The following is a 16,528-nucleotide window of genomic DNA, read 5'->3' on the forward strand; positions in this document are numbered from 1 at the left end:
CTTTTTTAAAAATAATTCTTTGATTCGTATGTATAGAATTGTATAGTAGAATACACATAAACTCCTAACATAATATGAATAATTTTTTTGAAGGTCATAATACGAATAATCTAATATAATGCATAATTACATAATACACATCTTAACATAATACACATAAACGATTACACACCCATAACATATGCAATTATTAGTACAAATGCCATGCATTCATACGTACGGTACGTACACATACGTTTCATAGTTTATTCCTTCTTTTTTACATGATCACAAACAATGTTGAAAAAATTGTTCGGCGTTCCCTGAGCGCACCCGATTTTTTAATTTTTTTACAATTTTTAAAAATCTTTGTAAAGAATTAATAAATATAAAGTATTTAATATTTTAATAGTTAATAATTAATACTAAAATATTACATATTAATTTAAAAAGTATCTAAAATTGTGAATTGTATCAACTTAAAGAATCAAACACAATTACACAAACTCACAACATGATTTCAAGAATCAAGACACGGTTCCACAAAATTACAAAGTATCAACTTAATTCCAAACTTCCAACTCAAGTAAAGAAAACCCTAAGTTGATCAAATCAATACAAAAAATCTTCAAATTTCAAGCATTCAAAAAAGAAATCAATACAAAAAATCTCAAGTCTTCAAACTTCAAAACAAATTAACAAAGTAAATAACAAATAATAATAAAGTCGATGTCTTCATCCAATTCAAATTAGGTTTTCTTCTCCATCTTACTGTCTACATTGATCTATCACATGATTTTCATCATCTTCAAACTCAACATCAATTTCTTCTTCATTTTCGGATTCAAAGTTGTCTTCTTCAAGCTCCCTCGATCAAACTACAACTCCTCCATGGTCTTAGTGCTTCATCCAATTCTTCATCAAATTCCACTCCCTCTTCAACATCAACTTTCTCATTATCAACAATCCATTCTTGTGCCAAACTTGCATCACTAGCAAGTAATAATTCAACATTTTGCTTTTTTTTTTTTCCTTTTTTTTTTTTGTATATTAAATTTGTATTAAATTGGACAAAGACTAAATTGTTGAGCCAGTTAGATTCCAACCATTTTTTTATGTACCTAAAATGAAAGACATGTTGTTAGAATAATTACATTTATTACCTTAGATAGTTAAAGACTTGAAGAGTTAAAGTATGTAAATTCTAAATAAAATAAGTAGATAAAGATTAAATAGTTAAATTCTAAATAAAATCTAATTTCTTTTACACCCCGAAGAACTTGAAGTAAGCGATAAAATCTTTAGTGCTAGTCTTTTCAAGTTTGGGGTTCCCATACCAAAAGTCGACCACCACATTGCTATGATTAGAGATTGTAATTCAAATCTGTTACTAACTGATAGAGATTACAGAGATTAAAAGATAATAACACTAAAAGCTCCTGACTAATAGACTAGTCTAAGTCTACTAATTCTACACCACACAAATAATAACTTATAATATACAAGACAAAATAACAAATAATAATATCTATTTACACACCCCCTCAAGCACAAGGTTGGTGAGAGACGACATTGAGCTTGTCGCGGAGAGCAGCAAACCGCAGACCAGGCAACGGCTTAGTAAGGATGTCCGCTAACTGATCATTGGTAGACACATAGTTGACGACAAATTCCTCGGATGCGACTTTGCCTCGGACAAAATGATAGTCGATTTCCACGTGCTTCATCCATGCATGAAAGACAGGATTGGCGCAGAGATAGGTTGCCCCCAGATTATCACACCACAGGGTAGGCGGCCGATCAGAGTGCAGTCCGAGCTCACGCATGAGTGAGACAATCCACGTAACCTCAGCGGAAACATCTGCCAGGGCCTTGTACTTAGCTTCAGTAGAGGATCTGGCCACCGTCCGTTGCTTCCTGGACAGCTAAGAAACCAGATTGCTACCTAGAAAGACGGCATATCCACTAGTGCTCTTTCTGTCTACAGGGCATCCTACTTAGTCGAAAAAGGCATGAATAGCGGTAGTAGAGGAGGCCCTCAAGCTCAACCCCTAGTCGATTGTGCCCTTTATATAGTGCAGGACTCGTTTAACCAGCCCCTAGTGATCAGTAGTTGGAGAGTGCATGAACTGGCATAGGCGGTTGACAGCATAAGAGAGGTCTAGCCGCGTGATCGTCAGATATTGTAGGGCCCCAACAATGCGACAGTATTGTGTCGGATTCTCATAGGGTGTCTCGGTCGGAGTGACTAGCTGCATGACAGCCGCGGGTGTGCTGAGTGGCTTGCAATCCACCATGCCCGACCGATTAAGTAAGTCCGTCATATAGCGTCGTTGTGAGAGTATGTAGCCATTATCTGTCGGAATGGTCTCAATGCCTAAGAAAAACCCCGATTTGCCAAGGTCACAAATTTTAAACGTGGACGACAGGTGGTTGAACAATGTTGTAATCAAAGTGGCATCGTTGCCCAACATAATAATATCGTCGACATAGACAAGCAAAAACACTCGGGAAGACCCGGCAGTATATTGAAACAGGGAAACATCCGTCTTAGATGGTGTAAAACCTGCAAGAAGAAGAAATTCATGAAGCCTCTTAAACCAGGCCCGTGGTGCCTGTTTGAGACCATAGAGAGTGCATTGCAAATGGCAGACGTGATCCGGATGGGTTGGATCTTCATACCCCAGTGGCTGTTTCATATAGACTGTCTCTGCTAGATAGCCATTGAGAAACGCATTGTGCACATCTAACTAGCGTAGAGTCCAGCTGTGAGAGACTACAAGGTAAAAAAGCAATCGTACCGTAGTTGGTTTTACAACCGGACTAAAGGTGTCAAAGAAATCCTCGCCCGCTACCTGGTTGAAGCCCTTGGCAACCAGGCAGGCTTTGTAGCGTTCCACGGTTCCACCTAACCATCAGCGATCCGCTTGGTGTGAAACACCCATTTGCACCCAATGATATTCATGTACGGCTCTGGTGGAACCAGCCGCCAAGTGCTGTTGTGAATGAGCGCATTGAACTCCTGGTCCATAGCCTCACGCCAGTGCCGGTGTCCTACAGCCTGGGAGTAACAAGTTGGATCAGTGACTGCAGTTAGGGCATGGAATTGCTCGTTTGTGCCTCGAGTCATGTGATGGAGGCGCATGACATGACCTCAGTCAGGTGGTGGACAACGGGTTGTCACACGGCGAGCTGTAACTGGTGCGGGCCCTTTGATAGCTAGAGGATCGGGGTTGGCTCGGACCCGGTGTTGACTGGGCCTTGACCAGGCGAGGTGTCCGCCAGGGTGGGCCGCAGTATAATGGGCCCGGAAGGCCACGACATGGGCGGGGGCGCCGTGGTGGAGTCCGTCTGGCTTGTGGAAAACGGAAACACTGTCTCGTCGAATCGGACATGACGACAGATGTAGGTTTTCCCACTAGTCAGATCTATGCATCTGTATCCCCTAAAGGACGGAGGGTAACCTAAGAAGACACATGGGGCCGAGCGGTACTCTATCTTGTGCCGATTGTATGGCCGAAGATAGGGATAACACCGGCACCCAAAGACACGTAGAAAGGTGTATGGCGGTGGGTGTTTGTATAGATGGGAGTAAGGACTCTCAAAATTTAATACCGGAGTTGGTAGGTAATTAATTAGGCACTTAGCGGTTTCAAAGGCGTAGTCCCAATATTGTAGGGGTACTGAGCCTTCGGCAAGCAGGGCGAGGCCGGTTTCAATGATATGTCTGTTCCGGCGTTCAACCCTGCCATTTTGCTCGTGTGTATAAGCACATGACTGACGGTGGTTAATACCTAGTGTTTGGAATATGGTACAAAATTTTTGGTACTCACCCTCTAAATCCGACTGAATGGACTTGATAAAACACGAAAATTGGCGCTCTACCAACACACGAAATGACTCGAATATTTTATATATGTCTGATTTCACCCGTAATGGGTAAAACCAGCAGAAACGCGAGTATTCGTCTACAAATAACATAAAATAACGGTAGCCATTGGCCGACATTACAGGTGCAGGACCCCAGATATCAGTAAATATCAAATCTAGAATATTATTGCTAGAATTTTCTACACAATCTACTTTGAAACGTGACGACTTGCCAAGGTGACAAGTCGTGCATGACATTGTGGTGTTTGCTTTATTTGGTAAAACGGGACAACTCTGAAGGAGAGGACGTTGAACAGCACTGTGCGGGTGACCTAGCCTGCGGTGCCACACAGCTAGAGTGGTGCCGGAACAGACATACGCAACGAGACTTCGGGTGACCGGAAGCTTGTACAAACCCCCGAATGTTGGCCCTTTAAGAAGAATTGCTCTGGTTTTGGAATCCTTCACAATAAAACAATCATTATGAAACTCGAAATAAACACCATTTTCGTTAGTGAATTTATTTACAGATAACAGGGGCACGGATAAATTTGGAACATGTAAGACATTGGATAGAGACAATGATTTTGATACAGATGGGATCGACGCATGACCGACTCGTGAAATAGCCAAACCTGCGCCATTACCGACTCGCAGCACATCGGGGCCAGTGTACTCATCGGAGTGAGTCAGCATTCTGGCATCGGGGGTCGCATGCGCCGGCGTCCGGATACCAACCGTCCGCCTGAGTTGCCAGAGCAGCCGCTGGACTGTCGCCGGAAGTGGCCACGTGAGCCTGAGCCGGCGGTTGGGTTGTATAGCGTTTGTAGCAGTAGACCGCCGTGTGTCCTTGCGACTGGCATATCTGACATCTCGGAGCGCCACGGCCGTACCGCTCGCTGCTGCGACTCTGCCTAGAACGGCCACGACCTCCACGCCACTGGTTCGAACCGCGACCTCGGCCACCTTCGCCGTTCGACGTCCGGCCTGCATACATGGCGGTGTGAGCACCACCACTTCCACTGCCGGCCATCGCGGGGTAATCATCCTACACGATGAACTCCTGAGCTCGGAGAAAATCTGCCAACTGGGGTAAGGAGATGGGTTGGCCGGTGACCGTGAGCATGGCAGCGATGGACTTGAGCTCCAGGCGAAGGCCCCGAACACATACAAGTTCTGCTCCGCCATGGAAAGCGTGCGCCCGGCCTGTGCTAATGCCTCGACAAGGAGCTCCGCCCGTCCTAGGTACTCGGTGGTCGACGCGTTACCCTGACGAAGAGACTGGAACTGCCCCAACAGATTGAGACAGCGGGCATGCGACGATGATCCAAGCGCCGTGGTGATGGAACGCCATACCTCTGCAGCGGTATTCTGGCCGACGGCGAGATGGGACCTCCTCTGACATGGAGGATATTAGCAGAGAGAAGATTGATTGATCCTGTTGCGCCCACAATTTGTGCGCCAGATTGGGGAGAGGTCCCGTGGTGGTGCCGGTAGTCGCGGATTCACCGGAGGCGACGGCGGCGTCAATAGTCGGCGGCGGGCAGGGTGTGCTGCCGTCGGCAAAACCCAGGAGATCCTGGCCTCGTAGGAATGGGATTAGTTGTGTTCGCCAAAAGAGAAAGTTTCGGGAGGTTAGCTTCATCGAAACGTAATGATTAGCAGACGCAAGGGGATTTGGGGTGGCCGGAGAAGGAAAACCGGCAGCGAAAACCGTTCTCTCGGATGAATTGATCGACATTTAGGGAGGAGGGAGGGGAGGAGTTTTGCGGTGATGTACGGTGGAGAGAGAGAGAGAGGACCGGGAGCCTGGTTGATACCAGATTAGAGATTGTAATTCAAACCTGTTACTAACTGATAGAGATTACAAAGATTACACAGATTAAAAGATAATAACGCTAAAAACTCCTGACAAATAGACTAGTCTAAGTCTACTAATTCTACACCACACAAATAATAACTTATAATATACAAGACAAAATAACAAATAATAATATCTATTTATAGCTATACTAAAGTATCAAAATTAATATTAACTAATCAAGAAATAATATAATAAACAAATCAATAAATAAAAAATATGTATTAAAAATTGAAAACTTTGAAAGTAGTAATTTATTTACCAGGACCATATTGCTTAGAGCATCCACACTTGTGGATATTGTTGAGATAATTCAGCATTAATTCTTCCCTTATTGAGATAATAGCTAGTGTGGACATGGGATAATTGAGAAATAATCTCCCTGCAAATGTAGGGAGATTGTCAGAAAAAAAAAAAAAAAAAAAAAAAAACAATAAAGCATTGAGAAGCAGTGAGACGCAATTGCGTCTCACTGACCACCCAGCCTGGCGCGTGTGCGACACGCGCCCGGCTGGGCGATTGAGAGTGGCCGCCAGCTGGCGGCCACTCTCATTTAATACCAATCTGGCCGTTGCTGGCCGAGCAACGGCCAGATTTGTATCGGTTGCCGGCAACGGTCACATTTCCGACCGTTGCTGGCAACGGATACTTTAAATAAAAAAAAAAAAAATATATATATTCATCTATAAATACCACATGTCTTCACAATTTTTTTACATTTTATCCCACTCTCAATTCATTTCTATAATTCTTTCAATTTCTACTCAATTTCTTTTATCATAAACGCTTTGTATTTTAATTTTTATGTACTTTAATTTCTTTTTAATCGCTTTGTATTTTAATTATTATGTACTTCAATGTATTTTTATTTGCTTTGTATTTTAATTTTTATGTACTTTAATTTATTTTAAGTAATTAACTTTAATTATCCTTTTATTTAATTATTTTTTAACAATTTCGTAGGCATGTTGGAGTAAAATAGAGAAAGAAATAAAATATAAATTTATAAATAAAATAGATAAAGAAATAATTAAAATATAGTGAGTTAAATGGTGGGGTCCACAAATAACTCCTAAATATCTCAAACTGATGTGGAGAAGAGTTATTTGTGATTGAGTGAGATAGTGGAGAATGAGGTGGATGCTGGGGCCCACAAATAACTCCTAAATCTTTCAAGCTGATGTGGATGCTCTTATCATTAGACTCACTTCCTTTTACTGCAATTGATCTTTCATTTTATACTTGGACAATTCTTCCTTTTAGTACCGTGTTTTGCACTTCTATATCACCAAAGTAATATGTCTCAAGGAACCCAAACTTCCAATACAAACATCATCATCCAAATGAAGCAAAGAGTCCTTATAATGGTAATAAAGATCCAACAAGAAAGCCATCTATTGAAGATGCACTGCTGGAAATCTGTCTATTTTCATCCAACAACAATGTTGGTCGGTAATTTGTAAAAAATCACAACTTTCCGTTGTAAATAGAAGTGGACGGAAAGTTGGACGGATATTCCATCCAACAGTTGCGCGTTGGACGAAAGTTCAGACCTACTAAAAATGTTGGTTGGAATTCCCGGCCAACGGTTGCACATGGACGAAAAATTGAATTGACCGGTAGGTGAAATAGAAATTGGGTGGTAGGTATTACTAATTACCGTCCAACAAAAACATTGGACGGAAATTTGAATCTTTAAGACTCAACCTGCGCATTTCAACTCATTTTCTTCAACTTTTCTCCATTTTTACTCTCTTCTCCATTGTAAAAATTTGCTTCTTTGTTCGAAATTAGCATTTTTACCTAGTGTTATTTTCGACAAAATATATTCCAAATCCAGGTATTATTTAAAAATAATAGCTTTTAATTTGTATTTGTGTTTGTGTATAGTATATGAATATACAATTGTAATGTTATTATATAAAATCCTTTGTGTATAGTATATGGATAGTTTTTGTGATTTTGAGTTGTTATTTACTTACAAATTTAAAATAACAGTGTTTATATATATATATATATATATATATATATATATATATATATATATATATATATATATATATATATATATATATATATATATATATATATATATATATATATATATATAGTGAAAGGTTCCATTGCGGTTGGGTGCTTCCCGTGCGGTTGTGCGGTTGATTAATGCGTGTGCTTTGTACTTAATGTGCGTGAGTCTTGTGTTTAATGTGCCTGAGCTTTGTACTTAATGTGCGTGAGTGTGTAATGTTAATGTGCGTGAGTTTTGTACTTAATGTGCGTGAGTTTTGTACTTAATGTGCGTGAGTCTTGTACTTAATGTGCCTGAGATTTGTACTTAATGTGCGTGGGTGTGTAATGTTAATGTGCTCCTGTTGCTTCTGTACATATACGTCTTCGTCTTCGTCTTCTCTTCCTCTTTTTTTCCCTTAATCCTTTCTTCCTCTCTCTCTCTCTTTTTCTTCATATACGTCTTCGTCTTCGTCTTCATCTTCTCTTCCTATTCCCTTAATCCTATCTTCCTCTCTCTCTGTTCTTCATCATATACGTCTTCGCCTTCTCTTCCTATTCCCTTAATCCTCTCTTCCCCTCTCTCTGTTCTTCATCATATATGTCTTCGTCTTCGTCTGACTATTTTGTTTATAGCTTCCTGTGCGATTGTGTTAAAAGTCACGCACATTAATCACAAACCTCTCGCACATTAAGCACAATACTCAGGCACATTAAGTACAAAACCCACGCACATTAACATTACACACTCACGCACATGAAGTACAAATCTCAGGCACATTAAGCACAAGACTCACGCACATTAAGTATAAAACTCACGCACATTAATCAACTGCACAACCGCACGGGAAGCCACAAATGCACCTGATCCATTATTATTATTATTATTATTATTATTATTATTATTATTATTATTATTATTATTATTATTATTATTATTATTATTATTATTGTTATTATTGTTATTATTGTTATTATTGTTATTGTTGTTATTGTTGTTATTGTTGTTATTGTTGTTATTATTATTATTATTATTATTATTATTATTATTATTATTATTATTATTATTATTATTATTATTATTATTATTATTATTATTATTATTATTATTATTATTATTATTATTATTATTATTCTTATTATTGTTGTTATTGTTGTTATTGTTGTTATTGTTGTTATTGTTGTTATTGTTGTTATTATTATTATTATTATTATTATTATTATTATTATTATTATTATTATTATTATTATTATCATTATTATTATTATTATTATTATTATTATTATTATTATTATTATAAGATAAAAATGGGAGAAGTCGTTGTCGTATGTTGTATGCGGTATTTATCCCCATATAAAAGGTATACTTAGCAATTTTGAGAGGCAAAATTTAATGGAGCCTGCAAGAAGAAAAATCTAGGGGGAAAATCTCCCGCTAATGTTTTAGTGCTAAAATCTCCAGCAAAATGTGATAATCCTCCAGCTGATGTTCAATAGTGAAAGACTACCTTCTTCCTAAAGAGTCGAGAAGACAAGAAGACATCAATGCTCTTGCCATTTCAGTTTTGCTTTGTGTTGCCTGGATATGTTATGATGTTTTCTTCTGTCCTTTCTCTTCCATTTCTTTACTCAGAGTAACGAAAATCTTGCAAAGAAAAAATAGTGATATGTTGTGCTAAACCATAATTTACACCAAATGCTCCATTTACGCATAGTGAAACGGTGAAATCTCACCAAGTGCTAACATATCCATTTTCGTCAGCAATTGGATTTTATTAGCCTATTTGGTGTTGGTGATGATATGTGTTCTCTGGGATCCTTCATATAACCCTACCAGGTACAGGATCCTATACTTATTCTATTATTAGCAATCCACTCACTAACCCTTTTTATGGTAGTTGATTTTTTGTTTAAATTTTGTGAGAAAATGATGTATCGAACTGGGATGCTTTTGTGGGGGTGTTGTGGAATAGGTAAAAGATTAGTTGACTAGTGTTGGTGGTGGATAGTGTGGGTATAAATGATTTGCAATAGGATATGATTCATGAACTTCATACCTTTTTTTGAAATGCCCTAGAGCCCTTTTCTTTTAAAAATCATTTTTTTTTGAAATTAACAAAAATTTTATGATACAAGCTCTCGATTTTGTTCCACAAAATTTGTAAAGTACAATATAGCAAACAGAACTATTACCAAATAGGGCTCCAAAGCAACCAAGTTTGTAATTGATATCTCACTAAATTTTCCCAACTTTAAATTGTGTGTGTGTGTGTGTGTATACATCAACAAACTTTAGTTATTGACTCTCTAGAGTACTAGTATAGCATAATTGTTGTGACGAATCATTAGCCTTGCAATGCATTAGAGCATATAGCCTACTAATGCCCATGTTTAGAGCATGGCAGTACATTAAATTCTAATTGGAATACTTCTGTATTATTGCATATTTCAATAGTGAGTACAAAAAAAACTATTGTTGATGGGATGATAGGATTGGAAAAACTTGGTTTGTCACAACCGCCATTATTGCATCAGTGAAATCCTAAGTTGTTCAACTCCAGCTCACTAAATGATGAAACACAAGCTGCTTCTGATCAAGATTAAGTACTTCATATTTTTATGAATTTTTTTGTGTGTGTATGGCAATATACTGCACTACTTAAATATTTATGCACACGAAACTATCTTTTTGTTGCAAAAAATTTTGATATTTAATTTTTTTTTATTTTGAATTTAGATGGTGTTTACATTACTTTGTTGATGATATAGATTGTATTGACAACAGGTAAAACAAAATTATAGCAAGATCTAAATTTAAAAAAAAAAAATTAATTTAGATTCTACTGCTAATTTTCGACCAACCTGTTGCTCGGAATTTTCATCTAACAGCTCAAAATTGGACGGATAATCCCATTATGAAAATGGTGGATTACCATGCGAAATTTCCGTCCAAAGGGTCAAAGTTAGTCACAATTTCCGACCAACCGGTTGGTTGGAATTACTGTCGTCAAAGTTGGATGGTAATTCACATTTTAGAAATGGTGGGTTACCATCTGGATATTTCGTCCAACGAGTTAAAGTTGGACGGAAATTCCCATTCTAAAAATGGTGGGTTATCATCCGGATATTCCGTCCAACTTTGACCCGTTGGACGAAACTTCCTACCAATATGTCATGTTGGACCGAATTATCGATGTTCATTTTTCAGGGGCCTCAGTTTGGACAGAATGTTGGTCGGAAACTCGTTTTCCGACCAATAACCCCCGTTTTCCGTCTAACGAGTTGGACGGAAATAGCAGGATTTTCAGTAGTGATGGGGTCTAGCCTAATTTTCATCTTTTCTTCAATTATTTATTTATTTTAATGATAGGCTCATAGTTTTTTAGTTTTTACTTTTTAATGTCTTCTTTTGCCTGCATAAGCTCACCTTAAACACATCTCATTGAATGTTTCTTATCTTGATCAACAATACGAAGCACATTCACCAACGATGCAAAAACCTTCAAGCATAAAATCACCCCTTGCCAAAATGACTGACTCAAGACAGTAGTATAGACATGTTTCCCTTTAATTATTTTGGCAAATTTACATTTATCTCATCCATTGCTTGTAAACATAGCATTTAATTCATCTTTTTTTATCAGCTAAACTATGTAAAGTAAGGAATGCAGAAGAAACCTAGTCACACCTGGCCTAACAATGTCTCAGCTTGCTTCTTTGTAAATGATCTTATCATCATTGCCAATGTTTTATGGTGTGCATAGATAAAGATTGTCAAACCCTTCGCTTGATATGATCAAGAACTCTTTTATACCTTGGTAAACATGCAAGGCATTCAAGTATTAGACTATTAGTGTATTACACATTTACACAATTACACTATTAATATTTAGATTAATGGAATTCGTTGCGCACACCTGCAATGCATTCAAACATTATATTAATGGAATGGGTTGCACAACAAGTTCAAAAAATCTGTGGTCTCTTCTCCTTCAACAAATTTGCAGTTCCTATGTTGTTTGAGGCATTATCTATAACAATTTGAACAACATTCTCTTCTCCAACTTATTCAATGTCATGCTCCACATACTCAAATATATATTGACTTGTGTGTGCCTCAATCGAACATTCTTTAGAAGATTAAAAAAAATTGTGCCCAACCTTGAATTGACACAAAAGTTAATTATGCTTATTCTCTTTCTATCTATCCAAGCATCGATCATAATTGAGCACACATTTAGTTTCCACTCTACTTCATGTACTTTCAATGAATCTCGGACTTGATCAACCTCTTTTTTCAAATACGTCTCCCTCATTTAAAATACAACTCGCTCTCCCATTAGGCAGCGTTGCATTCGACCTTTGTATCGATCCCCACAAACGACATCAATGTTGGTTTTATCGACCACCAAAATAGTCAAACGGCGGGCCAACACTACCGGAAAATTAATTAAAGTAAAAATATCGCCGAAAAAGTATTTTATTGCTTGAGTATGCGTAAGAAAGCTTAATCCCCTTTTCAGGGTGTTCTTTGGCTATTTATACAAGAGAAAAAAGGTATAATTTAGGTAAACCTAACCTGCCATAAATAGAGTTGATTTTCTTTCCTTGTGGCCTATGGATTTTCCTCCACCTTTCGCAAGATTCGCCCCAAATCCTTCCTAGATACAGCTAGCAGCTCAACTGTTGCCCGAGTCCGCCCCAGAGTCGGTCAATCCTCTCTCTATGATCGATCAATCCGTTTAGTCCTCCGCTCGGCTGACTATTCTACCCGGGTGCGACTCATTTTGGCACTCGGTCTCCTGCCCTCACCTAGCTCCCTGGTATACCCATTCTGCCCGAGCGAGTCTCCACCTACTTGGCACTTTGGCCAAGCATCTGTCTGTGTGGCTCTATTCCTTGGCCGCCTTACCGACTGCTTATAGGTTCTGTTTGGTAACTCGACTAGCTCCCTCGACCATCCCCCCCTCCTGCCCGCCTACATCAAGCATCATTCCTTCCTGCCCGCATGACTGCTTTCACCCACGTCTCTGTTAACCTAACTACATTCTCCCACTTGGCCGACTAGTACAATGCCCTTCATACTTAGCCTACCCGCCGACTCTGCCTATCCTCCCCTACCAAGCCCGACTTGGTATACCCCGACACCCATCAGTTCTAATAATGGTTCTTAGAGCAGAGATGTTGTTTAAGAGTTTTTTAAAATTTAGAATTTTAGAAAGATTCTATTATTTAAACATTGCTTATTTACGTTATGATACAACTCCTTGTTGTAATGGGAAAATGTGAGTATAGTTATGTTATATAACATTTTTTTTAAAGCATTTTATATAACATTATTTAGTTCTCCTTATGTGATAACCACAAGTAATGTAATATTATTGCCATGTAAAAAAAAAATAAAACTATAAAATAAAGATAATGTGATTACCTTTTTTTTTTTTTTTGAAGGTCAACCAATGGGTTGTATTCATAGATAAACTGAAATAGAGTCGGGTGGGACATTGTCCCAGTACATTGCCGTAGAAAGCGTAAAGGCTGAAGTAGCTAAAGTATGAGCTAACAAGTTTTGTAATCTAGGAATAAAAATGACAGAGTAGGAATTAAACGCAGACATATAACTTCTGTAGCTATCAATAGCATAACCAATGTATAAGCGGGATGGGTTGTCCGGTGCAGATAGATAACACTGTAACGTTTGACAATCCGTATGAAGCTGTATAGATTGTTCACCTCGTGCCCTTAGCCAGGATAGAGCCTCTTTACATGTGAATGCTTCGGCCATAAGTGGGGAAAAACAGCTCAGGATAGGCGCGCTGAAGGCCGAAATAAAACGATCGGTGGCATCGAGTAGGACTGCCCCAACCGTAGCCGTGTTTGTTCCTTGGTGATACTCGGCATCCACATAGCATTTCCGTGGCCTTACTATCGTGATTAGGGGTTCGGGGTGGTGCGGCAGTGTGTTCGGCAGCTGTTCGGCCAGGTGGGGCGCTGGTGCGTGGCCACGGCGTTCGGCAGTTGAAGATGGGTCCGGCAGCGGCATTGCAGCAGCAATTCGGTGGTCTGGCAGTGGCGCTGCAGCAACATGGTGGTGGACTGGCAATTGGGCGGTGGTTGGGCTGTGTATACTTTGCCATGCATACATTGTGGCAGTGGCCGCCGCAATTACATTTTTCGGTCATGGTAGACATGCATCCCACACAGCTCCATTGCGTGCTCTCCAAAGATGATATAAAATTGCAGCTGCATAAATAATTCCATTAGTGTCTAGAACATTTATGATTGCACTAAACCATTCATGGAAAATATTTGTCATAATATTGGGGAGTGGAAGGTTGGATTGAGCCCAAATGGAGCTTGCATAGTCACACAATACCAATGAGTGCATAGTGTCTTCACCCATGATCCTACACATGGCACACATCGGATCAACATCCACTCTCTTTATAAGCAAATTATTGGTAGTGGGAAGGATATCACTAATAGCTCTCTATAGGAAAGTTTTCCACTTGGGAGGGATTTTTAATTTTCATAGAGTGATCCACTTATCAAATGCCCCATTATTATCAGTTTCATAATCCTCAATAATGCACCTATAACCATTCTTGACAGAGTAACAACCATTTGGATCCCCGTGCCAATACCACGTATCATCATACTCTGGGGAAACTGGAATTTTGAGGATCCTAGGTATATCAATTGGTTGAAAAATATCAGTAAGAATATGTTGATCCCATGAACTAGTATCCTGGTCAATCAATCCCTCAACCTTGGCTCCAGCAAGCTGTGGTGGCATCTCAGTCTGAATCATAGGATCATGTTCGTCCTGAAGCCAAGGGTGTTCCCAAATTAAGGTAGATTTTCCATTCCCAATTCGGCGTCGTATTCCACTACATATTAAATCCTTAGCTGCCATAATGCTGCGCCAGCAATAACTGGGATTATTTCCCAAGTTGGCCTCATAAAATGTGTCCTTAGGATAATATCTGGCCTTGTAAATACGAGATACCAATGAATCAGGGTTAGTAAGCAACCTCCACGCCTGCTTGCCTAATATTGCCAAATTGAAAGCCCTCAAATCTTTGAAACCCAAACCCCCATATTTTTTCGGAATACATAATCTATCCCACGCTTTCCAATGGATTCCCCGGTTAGTTCCTGATCCCCACCAGTAGCGATTCATGACCCTTTCAATGGCCGTGCAGACAGTTGAAGGTAGTAAAAAAACACCCATTGAAAAGGTAGGCATAGCTTGTGCTACACTTTTCAATAGAATATCCTTACCAGCCTGAGATAACAACTTCTTATTCCATGATCCAATTCTCTGTCTGATTTTATCCTCAATATAAGCAAATGTTGCCTTTTTATTCCTTCCCACAAAAGAGGGCAGTCCAAGATACTTCCCAAAGTTGGGAGCTTGAGTTACTTCTAAAATCTGCGCCGCAGTATCCTTGTCCCCATAACTCGTATTCTTACTGTAGCTTATACTTGATTTATGATAATTGACTTTCTGCCCCGACGAGGCCTCATATAGGGATAAACAATCTTTAATTGCAGTGGCTTCCTGCACATTTGCTTTGAAAAACAGTAAACTGTCATCAGCAAAAAATAAATGAGAGATAGGGGGAGCACCTCTGGCTACTCTGCACCCATGTATTAGACCATTCATCTGTGCCTGCTGCAACAATAACGAAAGCCCTTCTGCACAAATAATAAACAAGTAAGGGGATAAAGGGCCCCCCTGCCTTAGTCCTCGGGTGGGTGTGATCGGGGAACTGCGAGAGCCATTAATCAGGAAACTGTATGATACTGTAGTCACACACAGCATAATTAACTCCACCCACCTGTCATCAAAACCCAGAGCCAGCAACATTTTATGGAGAAAGGACCATTCCATACGGTCATAAGCTTTGGCCATATCAAGTTTGAGGGCACCCCAACCAACCATCCCACATTGTTTTCTATTCAAATAATGTCCCACTTCAGCTGCTATGAGGATATTATCTGTGATTAATCTGTCAGGGATAAAAGCACTCTGGGACTAAGATATAATGCTCTGCATCAATGGCTTCATTCTATGGGTAATCATCTTGGCCATTATCCTGTAAATTACATTACTCAAGGCTATAGGTCTAAGATCAGAGACCACTTCAGGGGTATTTTTCTTGGGTATGAGCACCACATTCGTATCATTTAAACCAGCAGGGAATGAGCGGGTATTTAGACACTTAATTATAAACTCTGAGATATGCTCCCCAACTACATCCCAGAAATGTTGATAGAATCCAGGATTTATACCATCAGGGCCAGGCGCTTTATCAGGGAACATTGCAAAGAAAGCATCCTTGACTTCATTCATCTCAAAGGGTCAAAGCAAGGAATTATTCTGGGTTTGGGTAACCCGCGACATTACATTATCAAATAAAGCATTACCACTCGCAGGATTACTAGACTTGAAAATTCCATCAAAATAATCTAGAATAATATCCTTCATATCCTCTCCTTCCATCCACTCCCCGTTATCATTCATAAGTTTAAAAAGTGTATTCTTTTTCTTACGGTGAGAGGCATACCTGTGGTAGAACTTTGTATTGGCATCCGCACCTTTAAGCCAATGCTGCTTAGCTCGTTGTCTCCAATAGGTATCCTCCTGGGTCTCCATGTGACTTAGAACCTCCTCCAAACACTGGAATTCAACTAGGGAGGCTGGATCCATACGCCCTCTGAGATGTAATTGGTCCTTTTGCAGCTGTAAAATTTTCTCACCAAACTTATGATAACGATCACCACCTCATCGGATCAAATAATTTC

At 39.4% G+C, this 16,528-nt stretch overlaps 1 protein-coding gene across 1 annotated transcript; it reads right to left on the bottom strand.

Moving 5' to 3' along the window:
- Nucleotides 1-14,246: 14,246 nt before the first annotated feature.
- Nucleotides 14,247-16,433, bottom strand: LOC109169381. The gene is made up of 6 exons (XM_019318263.1): nt 16,151-16,433; nt 15,836-16,066; nt 15,562-15,721; nt 15,367-15,418; nt 15,002-15,281; nt 14,247-14,875 (listed from the first exon to the last, which is right to left on the bottom strand). The coding sequence occupies exons 1-6, from the start codon at nt 16,431-16,433 to the stop codon at nt 14,247-14,249; spliced, it is 1,635 nt and encodes a 544-aa protein (XP_019173808.1).
- Nucleotides 16,434-16,528: the final 95 nt, after the last annotated feature.

This window comes from Ipomoea nil, unplaced genomic scaffold (genome assembly GCF_001879475.1).
Source record: "Ipomoea nil cultivar Tokyo-kokei standard unplaced genomic scaffold, Asagao_1.1 scaffold3314, whole genome shotgun sequence".
Taxonomy (NCBI): domain Eukaryota; kingdom Viridiplantae; phylum Streptophyta; class Magnoliopsida; order Solanales; family Convolvulaceae; genus Ipomoea; species Ipomoea nil.